Here is a 16,492-nt window from a genome sequence, read left to right on the forward strand (position 1 = left end):
GCCTGTTCTGACCTGTTGCTGTGTGTGTGTGTGTGTGTGTGTGTGTGTGTGTGTGTGTGTGTGTGTGTGTGTGTGTGTGTGTGTGTGTGTGTGTGCAGCGTGCTGTGGCGTGCGTGTGTGTGTGTGTATGTTAGATCTCAGCCCAGTCACAGAGCAGGGGCGAGCTGCAGCGTGATGATAAATACTACAGTTTTTGCCCCGGGGCCCATTTAATACCGTGTTTCGGTACCCATCACTAAATACAATGATTTTCGTAATTCATGATTTACAGAGAGCTATCAAAGCCACTAAGAGACAAAACAGGGACAAACTGGATAGTCTGTCCAACTCACGGCGCGTGTGAGAGGGACTGCAGCCAAATACGGACTAGAAATCTAAGACCAACTTGGTAACAAACACCTCTGCCTCTCTCACAGACAAACTTAACAGTTGTTATGCCTCATTTGAATGCACACAACTGTGTACTGTGTACCCCAAACTCAAGTGTAAAACTGGATACCACATGGATGAAAATACAACTCCACATATACAATAAAAAGGACAGAGTCCTCTTATCTCAGCTACTGTATTTGTGAAAACAGTTTCAGAAACAAATTATCTTTGGTGGCAGTGGGCAGCTCCCAGGTATAAACTAGTTATATAAATATAAAGCCAAGCGTTTCTTAAAAACTGTGCTCGCTCAGTGAACCATTGCCAAATAAATCAAGATAAGAGAAAACAAAGCTAAAAACCCTGTGTGCTTACTGGATGAGAGGCTTGTGGCACAGCACCAGGGCGTCGTAGAGCATGCACACTCCAAACACGGTGATGCCCGTCTCCTTGACCAGCATGGCGCAGGTGCCCAGCAACAAACTGACGAGCAGACACCCTGCCGACACCGTGGAGGGCAGAGAGTCCTCAGAGACACACACACCCACACTCCTGAAACAGAGAGACAGAGACAGACGGTGATTTATAATGACAGATGATAACAGGCCTCAGTCCAGTCACAGAGAGAGGATGGCAGGAGGACAAGACACTTACGGTTCATTAGTATAATTGCCATGTTGTAGGATGATAAAATAAGTCAAATGAATTGCTTCATTAAGTTAATTAAGATCAGGGTCTAGGCTACAATTAAGAAATGTCACATTGAAATGTTCATATTCAGGGATCAGACAAAGTAACATAGGTGCAATACAAGAAACCTAATCACAGATACAAGCACTGCTACAAAGGTAGTCATATTAGGTCGAATGCCAATTAGCAGCAATTGTCAGAAATAAAAGAGGTCTGAGAGCTTGTTGATTACATGACTGCAGCTGTAACTTCTATTAAAACTATGAATTAACCTCATCAGTCCAACTACAATGTTGTCGTTCCAATTTACTGAAGACAATTTGCAGAAATCCGAACTTTTACATCCGCTTGACATTTAACCAGACAGGACAGATCAGAAGAACTATTGGGTTTTATGGGGAGATATAACAGGGTATCACCAGTGTAACAATGAAATGCAACACCATGTCTACGTATGATGTGACCAAGGGGAAATAAGACTGGTCCTAAAATTGCAGCCTGGGGCACTCCAAATGTTACTGGTGCCAAAGAGAAGACTGTAGAAACAAAAAAACAACGGTCTGACAAACATGCTGAAAACCACTGCAAGGCTGTATCAGATCACGTTGTCCCCATTACTGTTCATACATATACATACGGAAAGTTACTCACTGTAAAGGCCAATTTATGCTTCTGCATTAAATCAAAGCTGTGGGTATGTATGTTGGTAGTTGGAGATACAGGCCCTATGCCGTACACTACGCCGTACACTAACTACACGTCGCAGTGACGCAGACTGCAACAACTGTGATTACATCCTGCTGCATCCTGCCGCGTCCTGCTGCATCCGCCGCATCCACCCATGCTCTGCAGCGCCACGTTACATCCCGCAACGCCCTGCTGTGATGTTCCTATGCACAGAGTAGTCTGGATCCAGTATAGGAGACTGCACTACTCAGTATGACACGATGTGCCCTGCTATGACATGAACTACCACGATGACCTTCGAAGTCACTGTTCCATTATCTTTAATGTGACTATTATTGCCACTGTTCATCACACCCCAACCGGCCCCGTCAGACACCGCCTACCAAGAGTCTGGGTCTGCCGAGGTTTCTTCCTAAAAGGGAGTTTTTCCTCGCCACTGTAGCAATAGCCACTGCTAATGCTTGCTCTTGAGGGAATTACTGGAATTGTTGGGGTTTTGGAATTTATAGAGTGTGGTCTAAACCTACTCTATCTGTAAAGTGTCTCGAGATAACTCTTGTTATGATTTGATACTATAAATAAAATTGAACTGAATTGAATTGATTGGTCTGCTTGGCCGTGGCTTGGTAGCACTGAATTTCCCCCGACTCATTTCCGGGTTCTCCTTCTCCATAAACAACATGAAATCAAGGAGAGGTCACTCTCTCACTCCCTCTACCACACCCTTCCCATCCACACACAAACGCCAGCCAAGCTATTCTCTTAAAGAGATCAACGCACACAACAACGCATAAGTATAAACTTCAGTCCACTTACGTAGGCTACGGCGAAAGCTCTGCATAGAGAGAGACATCATGGCTTTCAAACGAGCAAAGTGGCAGTTGGTCAAGGCCACACCCCTACCCTCCACCTTGCCCCCCCCCCCTCTCCTCCTCAATAGCTACAGACACAGAAATGGCACATACTAAGGAAAGCTCATTGTGGGACTGGCTCTAGTGGCTGTAATTCTGCACCAAAGCTGAATTTCGGGAAAGAGACTTCAGATACAGTATTAGGGGACCACTAAGGTCTATATAAAAGAGACTTCAGATACAGTATTAGGGGACCACTAAGGTCTATATAAAAGAGACTTCAGATACAGTATTAGGGGACCACTAAGGTCTATATAAAAGAGACTTCAGATACAGTATTAGGGGACCATTAAGGTCTATATAAAAGAGACTTCAGATACAGTATTAGGGGACCACTAAGGTCTATATAAAAGAGACTTCAGATACAGTATTAGGGGACCACTAAGTTCTATATAAAAGAGACTTCAGATACAGTATTAGGGGACCACTAAGGTCTATATAAAAGAGACTTCAGATACAGTATTAGGGGACCACTAAGGTCTATATAAAAGAGACTTCAGATACAGTATTAGGGGACCACTAAGGTCTATATAAAAGAGACTTCAGATACAGTATTAGGGGACCACTAAGGTCTATATAAAAGAGACTTCAGATACAGTATTAGGGGACCACTAAGGTCTATATAAAAGAGACTTCAGATACAGTATTAGGGGACCACTAAGGTCTATATAAAAGAGACTTCAGATACAGTATTAGGGGACCACTAAGGTCTATATAGAAGCATCAAAAGAGCACCATGTCATGGGACCTTTAACTCCCAACCTGGAAACTGTTGCTAATGTAAAAGCCAAATTTAGAAATAATAAATGTCTTTCACCCTGGCTCAATGAAAACATCAGCAAGCTTAAGAGGTTGTTGACATCACATATTAAGCTTGTTAAGAATGTGCGAGAAAAATATCTTTCAGATTTAATTACTGCCAACAAGCACTGTCCCAGAACTATTTTTAGTATTGCTGATTGTTCTTTATAACCCAATAACTTTCAATCTAGTGATGAGTTTTGTAACTTTTTAAGCCCTTTTTACTGACAAAATTGAGGGTATCAGGTCCAAGATTTCTACTCCTGTTACCATCATAGACAGTTCCTGCCCCAATCGTCCTATGTTCACCCATTTCACCCCAATTTTTGTTAACAAATTAGTCGACATTTCGCTTAATTGAAACCCTCTTCTGGTCCTGTTGATATCAGAGAGCTCAACACACAGGGTGAAAAGAGGAGCTGCAGCAATGTGCAGTACAACAAAAATATGGTGTTTTTTGAAAATTAAACCACATACAACCTCTAAATACAATAATGACCCTGAAAATGAGCATTATATGAGCACTTTAAGCCAGACTCAGTGGTGAGTGAAACCGAAGCAGAGAGACAGACACAGAGCTGTAGCCGAGCCAGAGTAGACCACTTTTTAATTCATTAACCTGATCGGATATCAGGCAAATAAAAAGCCGATACAGATAATCTGCAAACTGCCAAACAGCCCGATAATCCACCAGGGACGATAATCGGTCTATCCCTAGTCAAAATCCCCACTGAAATCCATGCCAATGGATTTCTGATTGTCGAATCTTTGTATTGAACAGTCAAATCCTATTTGAATCTTAAAAATCCAATTTGGGTACAGCCCTTCACTATATTAAAACAATTAACACTGTAGTATTACACAAAAAATTCATTGTACAACAACAACAAGATTTCACAACATTAAGACACATGAAGTGTGAAGTTGGTACATTTAATTATGACTCGATTAGCAGAATTGCGGTTAATAAATGTTCTATTGCTTGAGTAATTATTAGACTAATTGATTGAGCAGCGTATACGTATTACTAGGGTTGCACATTATGAGGAAAATATGCAAAATGCGATAATGTTGTTGAATATCGTGATAACGATATTACTTGCAATAAATAAACAGATACTAAAGTGTGTTCAGATCTGCATTTCTGCTGCTTTCAGTATTCTGCTTTAGTACAACAATTTGCTTTAAAACAAATGAAAGGAAATCAGTTCCAACATATTTTTATTAGACAAATTGAACAATGAATTGAACATAAAAGGCAGCACTAAAACAAGAACAGTTCCATTTTAAAGTGCAGTTTTCTAATGATATTTTCTTTCAACTAACACACAAAATATCTTACTGTCTTTCACGATATGTCGCAGCCTTTTGCGATATCTATTTTGCGATATCTATTTTGCGACAAATTATATAGCGATGACGATAAAAACAAAATGATATATTGTGAAGCCCTAATTATTACAATACATGATAATCTGTTATTTTTGTCGTCTTTTTAAACAACTTGGGTTTTTATTTTCGTAGTTTTGTCCATCATTTCTACCATTGATGAGATTGTGGCAGGGAACACTGCATCATAAAATAAAGTCCAATGAGGCAAGAAACACAAAAAGTCAAATAATCAGACCAAACCACTTAACCAGGAGGAAAAACTAAAAGTGAGCACACCTGACATTAATACTTCCTCATTTCACAGGAAAACTGTGTACACAACTACGGGAATTCAGAGTTGGGGCAGGAAGTGGATCTGTAAACCACAGTTTGGGTTGTAATTTCAACCATTAACCTTCATTTTTTCTGTTGGTTTGTTTAAAACATGTCTCATCATGTGACTGCTTGTGTTTATTGATCCGTCAAATGTATTGTTATTTTAACAATGTCACCGTGCTCCCAGATCTCACTTATTACTTTGTTGAGTCTAATGTTCATCCTGTTCATGATGGAGTTTATCCACCGATCCGATTTTATCCGTAATTTATCCCTGAAGAATGTCTACTTTAAAAAAAAGTTTGTTCTTTTTCCATTATGACTGACATCAAAATGGATAATAAAACAAAGTTATATGGCATTCATTGTTTATGTTTATTCATGTTTCACAAAGAGTTTAACCTGAGCCAGGCCATCCAACAATGAAAGAAATCATATAAAATCCATACAGGAATAGTAGTATACATTTGTTAAAACATAGTAAAATATATGACACACTGGTATCGGATCGGTACTCGGTATTGGCCGATACGCAAGTTCAGGTATCAGAATCGTTATCGTTACCTTTACTTTTCTGTTTGATTTTGCCTTACATTTCCACTATTTAGAATGTATTACTGTATTGTACATATTACTTATCTTTTTAACTGTATATATAACTTATCTTTCTTTATCTTATTTGTATATATTTCTTATGTCTTTTTTTATATTATACTTGTTGTACGTGTCCTTATTGCACTGTGGGTCAGAGAGAAATGTATTTTCAATTTCTCTGTATGTCTGGCACATATTGCAGAATTGTCAATAAAGTTTACTTGACTTGAAGCAAACAACAGTATCAGACCATCTCTAGTTGCTGTACCTAGCACCTAATCTTATATGACCACCCTTTGTGGTTAAAGCTGTGTTCATAAAAAGTCTATTGATGTGTGTGTGCGTGTGTGTGTGTGTGTGTGTGTGTGTGTGTGTGTGTGTGTGCGTGCGTGCGTGCGTGCGTGCGTGCATGTGGTACAGAGTCATATTACCTGATGTAGGAGAGGAACGTCAGCAAGAACAGCAGACAGGCCAAGACATCAGCCCTGCCCACGATACCAGACACCTGAAACACACACACACACACACACACACACACACACACACACACACAGATCTTAGAGATTACTCATGGGTCGGACAGCCCTGTTGAGGAAACAGTGCTGGATGTATCAAAACCTGATAGCAGAATTACTGTGATCATGGCCCAGACAGGTGCCCATTATAACAGCCAAGAATCAGTATTTAAGCTTTTCTATGATGAATGTCCATGCATGTGAACTGTTTGGGTTGAAGTTGAAGTATGCATAACAATTGAAACTGGGAAAGAACATATGTAGATATCGGTTTACAGAGATTAGGTCAAATGCTGCTTGGCTCTGGCTGCCTGCTATGTGGGTCTGCTCTACCAGCCACCTTAGCAGCTGGGACATATTAGGATGTATTGCAGACTGTTGGGGAAAGTGGACAAAACTGTTAGCTTCCTGTCTGGTGAGTAATATACAGTATGTGTTGTATATCTTCTTTAATGCTGTGGTGTTTCTCCATAAAGTTGATCTACAGTAAGAGCCACAGGTCCAGTCAGTGTTTTTTGTGTATGGTGGCGCAGCAGTCAGCCAAAGCCTGGCAGGGGAGCAGTAAACATGTCGAGCAGACACTGATAAAGAGCAGGCTGGGAGGGGCATGAGGATGGAGGGCAGTGAACAGGAGACGAACATGGTAAGGAGAGAGGGAGGAGCAGATACCTCATTTAAAAACCAAAACAAAGGAACCTCAGCAGCTCGCACACACACACACACACACACACACACACACACACACACACACACACACACACACACACACCGCGGCCCAAGGAGGGGGAAACAAAAGAACAGGCAAGACATATTAAACCAAAACAGGATCAAATTAGGCCTGGCTAGAATACTCAAAAGCCTTCATTGCCAAGGTATTTAATGCCAAAATCTGTTGAATGTGTAATTGGACATAACGTATTATGCATATGCTGAGCAGCTTCCACTTTATTCAATGAAACTAGCTACACCGGCTTGGCTGTCCTGCCGCCTGCTTGGCCGCCTGTACTGGCGTGCAGCGGTAAGCTTGTGACACATCACAGAAGACACACCGATTTGTTGTGTTAGTTGAAAGAATCAGTAGAAAACTTCAAAATGAATCAGTCATTCTTCTTTTAGTGGTGCCTTTTATATTCAATTTCATGTTCAATTTGTTCCATAAAAGAATGCCTGCAAGTTATAAGTAGTACCGTTAGTTTGTCTGCTGTTAACAGCGCTAGCATTAGCTGTGCAGTAGTCTCGCATTGCCAGACCTTCCTCCACAGCGCTGAAGAGGAAGGTCTAGCGAGTCCACACAGAATTCTGGGATGGGAGAAAAATGTGCTCTGGTTTATTGCCATTTCTTTAAACCAATCACAATCCTCTTGGGCGGCGCTAAGTGCAGGACAGAGCCACAGTGCCTCTGCTAAATAGCCTCAGGAAGGAACTTCTTTTGGTGGAACGTGTACGTTCAAAAGTAGTTTTAGTCGTGCAACAGAAAACTCAGATTGGACAGATAGTCTAGCTAGCTGTCTGGATTTTATTTTTTTGCTACCTCTACAAACATTTGAGATGCTTTCTTGGCAGGAGTTTACATTCAATAGGTTGCTTTTAAGTAGTTATAGGTTGTTTACAAAATCAAAAGAAATTTAGCTAAAACTGGCTACTTGTTTGCACTTGTTGATTTTGCAGACACAAAAAAGAAAAACGTAATTGTAAGATGACTCTGTATGAGGAAAACAGTGCTACTGTAAGTAGTTGCTCTGTTGACCAGTGGGGCATCTCATAATGTGAATTTGTAATGTGAGATCTCAACAAAAACATTGTGCTGAATGTGCTGCATGTTTTTATTTTTATTTTATATGTTAATAAACTGTATTCTAGAGTGTAGTCAGGCTTCAGTCAGGACGCACTTTGATTGGGCAGTATCAGCAAAAAAATTATATTGTGATAAATATTGATATCGATCAAAATGGGAAAATATATCGTGATTATATTTTTTTGCCATATCGCCCCATCCTAGTTGAATATTGGGTTGTAGATGCCGCAATATGAGGCTGATCAACATGCCATATTTCGAGGTGGACTGTAATTTATATATATATATATATATATATATATATATATATATACATATATACACACACATACCAGTATCATGTCCTACCACACGTTTGTGTATGTATGCATGTACAGTATCTCACAAAAGTGTGTACACCCCTCACATTTTAGTAAATATTTCATTATACCTTTTAATGGGACAACACTGAAGAAATTACACGTTGCTACAATGTAAAGTATTAAGTGTACAACTTGTATAACAGTGTAAATGTACTGTCTCCTCAAAATAACTCAACATACAGCCATTAATGTCTAAACCGCTGGCAACAAAAGTCAGTACACCCCTATGTTAAATTCCCATAGAGGCAGGCAGATGTTTATTTTTAAAGGCCAGTTATTTCATGGATCCAGGATACTATGCATCCTGATAAAGTTCCCTTGGCCTTTGGAATTAAAATAGCCCCCCCCCCCCATCATCACATGCCCTTCACCATACCTAGAGATTGGCGTGGTTTTATGTCGGTTAGCCTAATAGCTGGTTTGATTTGCATTGAGAGATGATTTTATGGAAAGTACCCCATGCCAATCTCTAGGTATTGTGTGTGTGTGTGTGTGTGTGTGTGTGTGTGTGTGTGTGTGTGTGTGTGTGTGTGTGTGTGTGTGTGTGTGTGTGTGTAAGTATGTGTGTTGCAAAACATACAAAAGGAGGGTGGTCTTGAGATGGAAGGGACGAGAAAGACAAACACGAGCTGAAGGATGAAGATTAAGTAGGTGGAGGAAGGGGGGAGAATGAGAAGGGAGAGACTTGTCTTTTGCTGCATGAATAAAATATCGGTGTGCGAAGACTCTCTCTTGATACACACACACGCACACACGCACACACACACACACACACACACACACACACACACACACACACACACACACACACACTAATAAAGAATAATAACTAACATGTTTGAAAAGTAAGCAGCAGTAAACAGATTACTTTGCCTAAAGCTGAGGAAGAAGAGCAGCAGTAAGAGTTGCTCTGTCCATTTAGATACTGCACACTACGGGTATAAATCTTGTGGAATCTCACAATTCAACACAATTTCTTGGGGTCACAATTCGATTCAAAATCGATTCTCGATTCAGTACATAGGGGTGCTAATTTCAGGATCTACTGCAGTCCGCTGTGCGTTAATAAAGGCGGTGTGGCAAAGAAATGATGGCATGAAAGCAGAGTTAAGTGAGTATAAGTGAGTATACAATTATGGAGTTTTTAAATTTGAAAAGGTTAAGACTAAAGGTAAGGAGGAGGTGGTCTGGCCAATCTGACTGCATCGTAGTTGCACTGTGTATCCACATGAAATATCCAGATAAGGATCACACGTCACAATGCAGGGTTGCTAACTATTTCCAAAATACACTTTTTTATAGATAATATGAAATTGTCTTTACACCCTGACAGCAATAAACAACTTATGGGCTCTGAAAAAGGAGTGAAAAAGATCTGTCATCTGTAGCTGCTGTAATCCTGTAAAAACGCCCACCAGTCACTGCCTTGCGGTCCGCTTGGAAAAGAACCAATGAAATGCCTCCTTGCCCCGCTCTGTGTACTCCACCCCCTCCAGTGCACAAGCCTGAGCTCATTGCACATTGTCGCTGCATAGCTTACAGTAGTCTTGTTTGTTTTAAACATTGGGAATAATAACATTAGAGGTTTGCTAGTCTATATCCACAACGTTCCACTTCGGGGATTGCTCTCGTTCTGCCGGAAATTCCGCTGGAAGTCACTCTTGTCTGTTTTCGGATGTCCGTTACCTTCCTCTTTCTTTGTGTTGGCGTTCTAACCTCCGGTGGATTTGTGAAGACTATGGTTAACTGCTCCTCAGATCTCTGCAGGGTAAATCCAGACAGCTAGCTAAACTATCTGTCCAAGAACAAAGAGTTTTCTGTTGCACAACTAAAACTACTTTTGAACGTACACGTTCCACCAAAAGAAGTTCCTTCCGAATGCGTTTGGTTTAAAGAAATGCCAATAAACCAGAGCACGTTATTCTCCCATCCAGGAATGCTGTGTGGACTTGCCAGACCTTCCTTCGCAACGCTGTAGAGGAAGGTTCCGGCAATGCGAGACTAGGGGTTTGCTTACCGGTGAATGAGGGCAGGGGGAGGGGTTAGACGGAGCCCTGAGGAGATGCTGCTTTCAAATCTTGCTAGCTTTTCAACATTACTAACTAGGGCTGGGCGATAAATCGATTTTATCGATTAACTTGAATGTGTAGTTAACGTGGATTTGTTTAAATGAAAAATCGATTTTCTCCTTAACATCCGCCGATGCTCCCCTCTGGGTTCCCGTAGCTCCGAACGGGCTCATCCCTCCCCCCGCGCGTTTGCCATAGAGATACACAAACAACATGGTAGAGACAGGGACTAACATTAATGATTTTCTTAACCAGTCGTTTCATTACTTACTTATCTGTAATCTCCGCCGAAATGACCGGCCGCTCGCGGTGCACTGTCCCCGGCTGAGAGTCACCTATTCTCGGATAACTGAACCACCAGCTAGAGCTGACCTGAAGGAGCACCATGCGGGGCACCAGAGGCGGTGTTGAGGAACTCTTTTGCGCCTCAACAGATCTACTAAATGCCGCTGATACAACCGAGCTGTGACGGAGATCTGTAAAAACCCCACACCCACCCACTTAAACAACTTGCAATCGCAGCTGTGTAGCACAGAGCTCCGCTTCGACGTTTGTTTTTATCGCTATGAAGGAGCTTGCTACAGGTACGCTACATTCAAGAGACCACGGGATGTTAACGTACGTTACTAAGCAACAGGTGAAAATACGGGCAAGGTTGCGCAATAACGTTAAAATGATTTGAACTTTTAGCGAGGAACGAGAAGTGAATTACCTGTATGGGCCCTATCTTGCACTCAGCGCAATTGCCTTTGTACACCGACGCATGTATCATTCCTATTTTGCACCCGACACACAGCGGACTTTTCCCTCCACAGATGCACGCTGGTAAATTAGGGAATGTGTTTGCGCTCCAGGGGGCGGTTCAGCGAAAAGAGGAGGCGTGTTCCGGCGCAAACGTTCCCTGGTGCTATTTTGCAGTTTCAGAAAACAATTCCGCCAATGACCAGGAAAAACCTGGTCTAAAGTCAGTGGCGCTAGTCTAAAGTCAGTAGCGCGCTATTCAGATGCTATTTTAGGGACGAATGCTTGGCCATAATATAGCGTGTGCACAACGCGCATACACTTCTCTCATCTAGAGCAGTTCCCATTTTTGAAAACCATACATAATTACAAAGAAAAATATTACTGAAAATGCGCTTCAGGTGTTTGGATAGATCAGGAGGCATTTTACAGTACAGTCCTCAAAAAGTCACAGCATTCTTTGTGGCTTGTTGTGTTTTACACAACATTTCCATGAATCATGGATGTGTTTATGACATAAATGAGGAAATATTAGAGGAATTAAGGAGACGTGATGTTGAACTACGGTGAGATTGGACACTCCGGCGGAATCTGGTCCGGGAGTGGCATAATACGCGATGCGCTCCTGCTGGAGCGGGTGGACGGAGATGGAGTGGGGGGAGGAGGAAGGGGCACAACAGGTGCAGGTGGTGCGTTTGAGAGGCCGCGCCGCTCCATGGCTGCAGCAATCCTCTCCAGACTTGAGGAGATGCGCCCGAGGCGCCGCAACAACATCGCCACCCGAAGACGGGCATTTATTATACTTACGCATCCCGGACAGCTCCGCTGGCGTCGCGCAGGCAAATCCGCCGTCATAATAGCAATCCGCATGGAACAAGCGCGCCTGCTCTTAAAGGGAATGAAAGATGACGCTCTGATTGGTTATTTTCACGTTACGCCCAAACCACACCTAGCTACTTCAGACCAACCCATTTAAGATTTGCGTCGGGCACAAGACTCATTTATCCCGCCGGTATCATAGCAACAGCGCCTGAGATCCGCCCACAAAGCTACTTGCGTTTGGCGTTTCATACTTGCGTTTCAGATCGTTAAAATAGGGCCCTATGTGTGAAAACAGCTTTATCTCACGCATCCGTTTTGTTGAATATATAGCCATAACCTATATTTAGGCCATATCGCCCAGCCCTATTACCAACCCTGCCTCTAATACAAACAGTTGTGATGGGATAAGATGTCCTGTTTGCGGCTGCACAGTCACCAATCAGAAAGAATGATTCTCTGACATCAGCACCACGCTAAATCCCAGCCACATGGTTTTTCTCTGCCAAGCATTCTTCTAACCGGCATCAGTTTTCAACGTTATTTCAGGAATTGTAATGTCCTTTGTTTCACAGAAACTTGGCTAAATCGACAGCGCCACTCTACTAGGTGACCTTTTTCTATATACCAATTTGATAGAACAGATGACTCTGGCAAGAAAAAAGGAGGAGGTGTGTGTTTTATAGGGAGGGAATCGATACAGCATAGTATCGCAATATTTTCCCGTGGCAATACTGTATCAACGCCAAGTATCGATCTTTTATGATATATGTGTTGGTCAGGTTGTCTGTGTGACAATCCCATTTTGCAGCAATAAAAGCAAAGTGAGATGAACAAACAGAGAAATGTATCTTTTCAGATAAAACAGATGTTGATAGTATAGTTACTGATCATTTGAAATTGGGAAAAATTTGAAGTTGGAAAAAAGGTAATACATTTCAATATATCGCAGAATATTGCAATATGTTTAACATCTCAATAATATCGTATCATGACATGAGTTTCGTGATGATATCGTATGGTGAGGCCTCCAGCCCGTAGTGTTTTATGGTGAATAAGAATTGATGTGACAGTGGGAATATTAAAAGTGGCTATGAGGAACTTTCAGTTGGTGTTGATTCCAGCGGCCCCCTTGGACTGAAGTGGTATTGTTTTTACCACACCTGCTGTCGTAAAGATCTTTTCTAGCGCGTGCCGGCTGGTGCCGTAATGTAATGTCCATGGGAGGAAAGCATGTATTAGCCACTGTATAGTACTGAGTTGGCGTTACCGGGAGGTCATATAGACGGGATGAATGATTTGTTCAGCCAGAAAATCATTCATTTACAATAAGAGAATACGTTACAGACGCATCTTTGCATTTCAAGTGTAGCATACGGTAACTTAGCCTACTTTGGATGTCTTGTGAGATAAACTGGGTAACGACGTTATCACTGTCACTCTGTCACGATCCAAAGCATTAAGAGTTTGTTGTAGCAACCAACGTAATAATAACTTAGATTAATATAGCGCATTTCATTAAACTCAAGAACGCTTTACACAAGTAACGTAACAGGGGGACAAAAAGAAAATAGTAGGCCAACACAAACACGGTCTGAAAAGAAATAAAAACTGGGCACTAATTGGAAGGGGGGGCGTAATTTCATTGGCTACTGACTTACAACCCCGTCTTGCATTGTAAAGTTATTTCATACATGAAATAGACATATTACACATTATATAACTGAGGGCCAATTCAGGGTCGGTTTTGAATCACTTACAATCCCATAATTGTCTCCATGAAAGCTTGACCCAAGAAATGGTCAAGCCAATCAGAGGCCACCCTACAGTCTGCATTACAAGACGCACGCAGTATGGAACACGTTCCAGGACACCACTGTTGACGTCATGACATCAATGGATTCACTGAGTCTGTGGTAAATTAATAAAATTTTCAAGTCAATTTTATTTATAGTATCAAATCATAACAAGAGTTATCTCGAGACACTTTACAGATAGAGTAGGTCTCACAACAATTCCAGTAATTCCCCCAAGAGCAAGCATTTAGTTTAAATTGTCAAACAACAGCAACAACAACTGTACCCAAAACTACCGTTTAATCACTCCACAACCAGAAACCATGGATTACAAGAACCATACGGGATGCCATAAACACACACACTGCAGCCTACATGTGCATTCTGGAAACATGGACAGGTATACAATGTGAGAAGAGCAGTGAAAAGTGGATCTGCAATTGCAGGAGTGCAACCCCTGAGGCATGCTGCAAGGTCTAAGCACTATGACAGATTACATGCCCACCCCCGCTTGTACCAAAACTGTATTTACTCGGAGCATGGGTTGCCTTTCTCAAACTAGGCATCATTACACTCTGGAACGTGGGAGGGTCTGATGAAAATATCATTCAATCAATTTATTTGTTACGTAAAATCATAAATGTCTGTCTCTTTCAGCTAAGGAGTCCTTGCACAAACAAATGTTGAAGACCCCTGGTCTACAGTCATCAAGGTCAACCCACCATTATGTATGCATTAAAACAGTGTAATAATAATAATGATATGTGCATGATGGGGGTACACCAGGGGATACACCAGGCCAGCAGTCCTTCTTCCCGACCTCAACAGAGAGAAAAAGCTGTTACCAGGTGTTTTGGATCTTTAATGATTCTCCAGTGCTGTTGGGAGCACAATGGGAAATGTAGAATCAACTGTTTTTCACACTTGACTCATACTAGGGACTAAAAGTCAGGATATCTCTGCTTTTGCTGCATAGATTTGGACCATTGTTCTTTTATCTATGCTCTTATTCTTGTATCATTATCATTATTCATAATGTGTACAGCTTATTTTTGCGATATTATCATTCTCACGTCAATGTCATTTGTGATCGTGCCGTGTGCAGCTTATTTTTGCATTTACGTGTTAAACAAGTAGAATGTGTACGGCTTAGCCTTGCATTTTTAAAATGTCACTGTATTTATTGTACTACTCTACATGCCTCTGCAAATTGGATTGCACTTTCCCAGCTTTATAGAAGTGCAATACAATGTTCAATGGAATACCCCTTTAATTGTATTCAGCTGCTTGTTTCATTATTAGCAGAATAAATGGCTCCATATGGATGCAGGCAGTGTGACAACGAGAGGAGGAGGAGAGAAACATACCTATTTGTCTAACCCCTCTCGGTCACTCTCTCTCTCTCTCTCTCTCTCTCTCTCTCTCTCTCTCTCTCTCTCTCTCTCTCTCTAATTTGGGTCTATTACATAATTATTCAGGAATCTGAGCTCAGCTGCAGCTGCGTCTCTGCACCCAAACCCCAGCACAGGCGGAGAGGAAGTGTAAAAGTACAGCCCGCTTAAACACACCCAACACAAATACCGAGTGAGCGTGACTTTTTGCAAACAGACTGTCAGAGTTGTGCATCTCCTGTCCCTTTGTTTCATCCCAAGACAGCTTTGAGAGTGTGTGTGTGTGTGTGTGTGTGTGTGTGTGTGTGTGTGTGTGTGTGTGTGTGTGTGTGTGTGTGTGTGTGTGTGTGTGTGTGTGTGTGTGTGTGTGTGTGTGTGCAGCACACATATGGCTGATGGTGTCCACACATGGTCAGCATGCTATCAGCAGAGAGAGGAGAGGATATGGATGAATGGAGGCTTTTCAGCTCGGAAAAAAGGAGCCCCATTGACTGACTGCCAGACCGGCCATTCTGGACACAAGAAAACAGTGGTGACTGTCTGAAACCAGAGACACACTGATCCAGGTTCTATTTGCAACATAATGATAAACGAAGGGAAAAAGATGACATCTGTGATGCTGAATAACTTTCTTTTTGATGCTGCCTTTCTTTAAATAATTGTTAATTTCTGTTACCGCACTGTAACATTTATTCTTGTATTATATACGTTTTTATATTTTGAACTGTTTTTAACTGCTCTTCAATGTTTAATGCAGAGCACTTTGAATTGCCTTGTTGCTGAAATGTTCTATACAAATTAGGAATCGACCAATGATCGGCCTGGCTGATTATCGGGGACGATATTTGGCAATTTTTACTAAGCAATTGCTTAGAGCAACTTTTGTGTTGGAGTTTGTTACATTCCAAATTGTTAATTTTGACTAAAATATTTTCTTTATGTAAATGCATATCGGTTCCAAATATCGGTTTCATTAACTACTAATAATGAAAAAGCAGTATCGGTCGACCCCTAATACCGATAAAGCTGCCTTGCCTTGCCTTGTGCTACAAACAGCCCCAGGGGTCTTTGGGAGAAGAAGAGAAGAAGAAAAACGTTCCCTTGGGAAACTTCCAATCCAAAACCCAAAGATATTCAGTTTACTATGATATTACAACCAGTAAAAGGTGAGAGGCATTTGAGAGGCTGAAGCCATCGACTGTTTAGCATTTTCAGTTGGTAAATTACTTAAACCATAAATCGATA

General features: G+C 41.5%; 1 protein-coding gene across 1 annotated transcript in view; it reads right to left on the reverse strand.

Annotated features, from left to right (window-relative positions):
- The window catches only part of tmtc1 (transmembrane O-mannosyltransferase targeting cadherins 1), a 188,051-nt gene that overhangs the window by 124,571 nt on the left and 46,988 nt on the right, over window positions 1-16,492 (reverse strand). The window contains exons 3-4 of the mRNA XM_039791008.1: window positions 6,191-6,264; window positions 745-921 (exon numbers count right to left, since the gene is read on the reverse strand). Of these exons, the coding sequence (XP_039646942.1) occupies window positions 745-921; window positions 6,191-6,264 (251 nt within the window). The remainder of the gene's footprint in view (window positions 1-744; window positions 922-6,190; window positions 6,265-16,492) is intronic.

Source organism: Perca fluviatilis, chromosome 23, assembly GCF_010015445.1.
Source record: "Perca fluviatilis chromosome 23, GENO_Pfluv_1.0, whole genome shotgun sequence".
NCBI classification, from domain to species: Eukaryota; Metazoa; Chordata; class Actinopteri; order Perciformes; family Percidae; genus Perca; species Perca fluviatilis.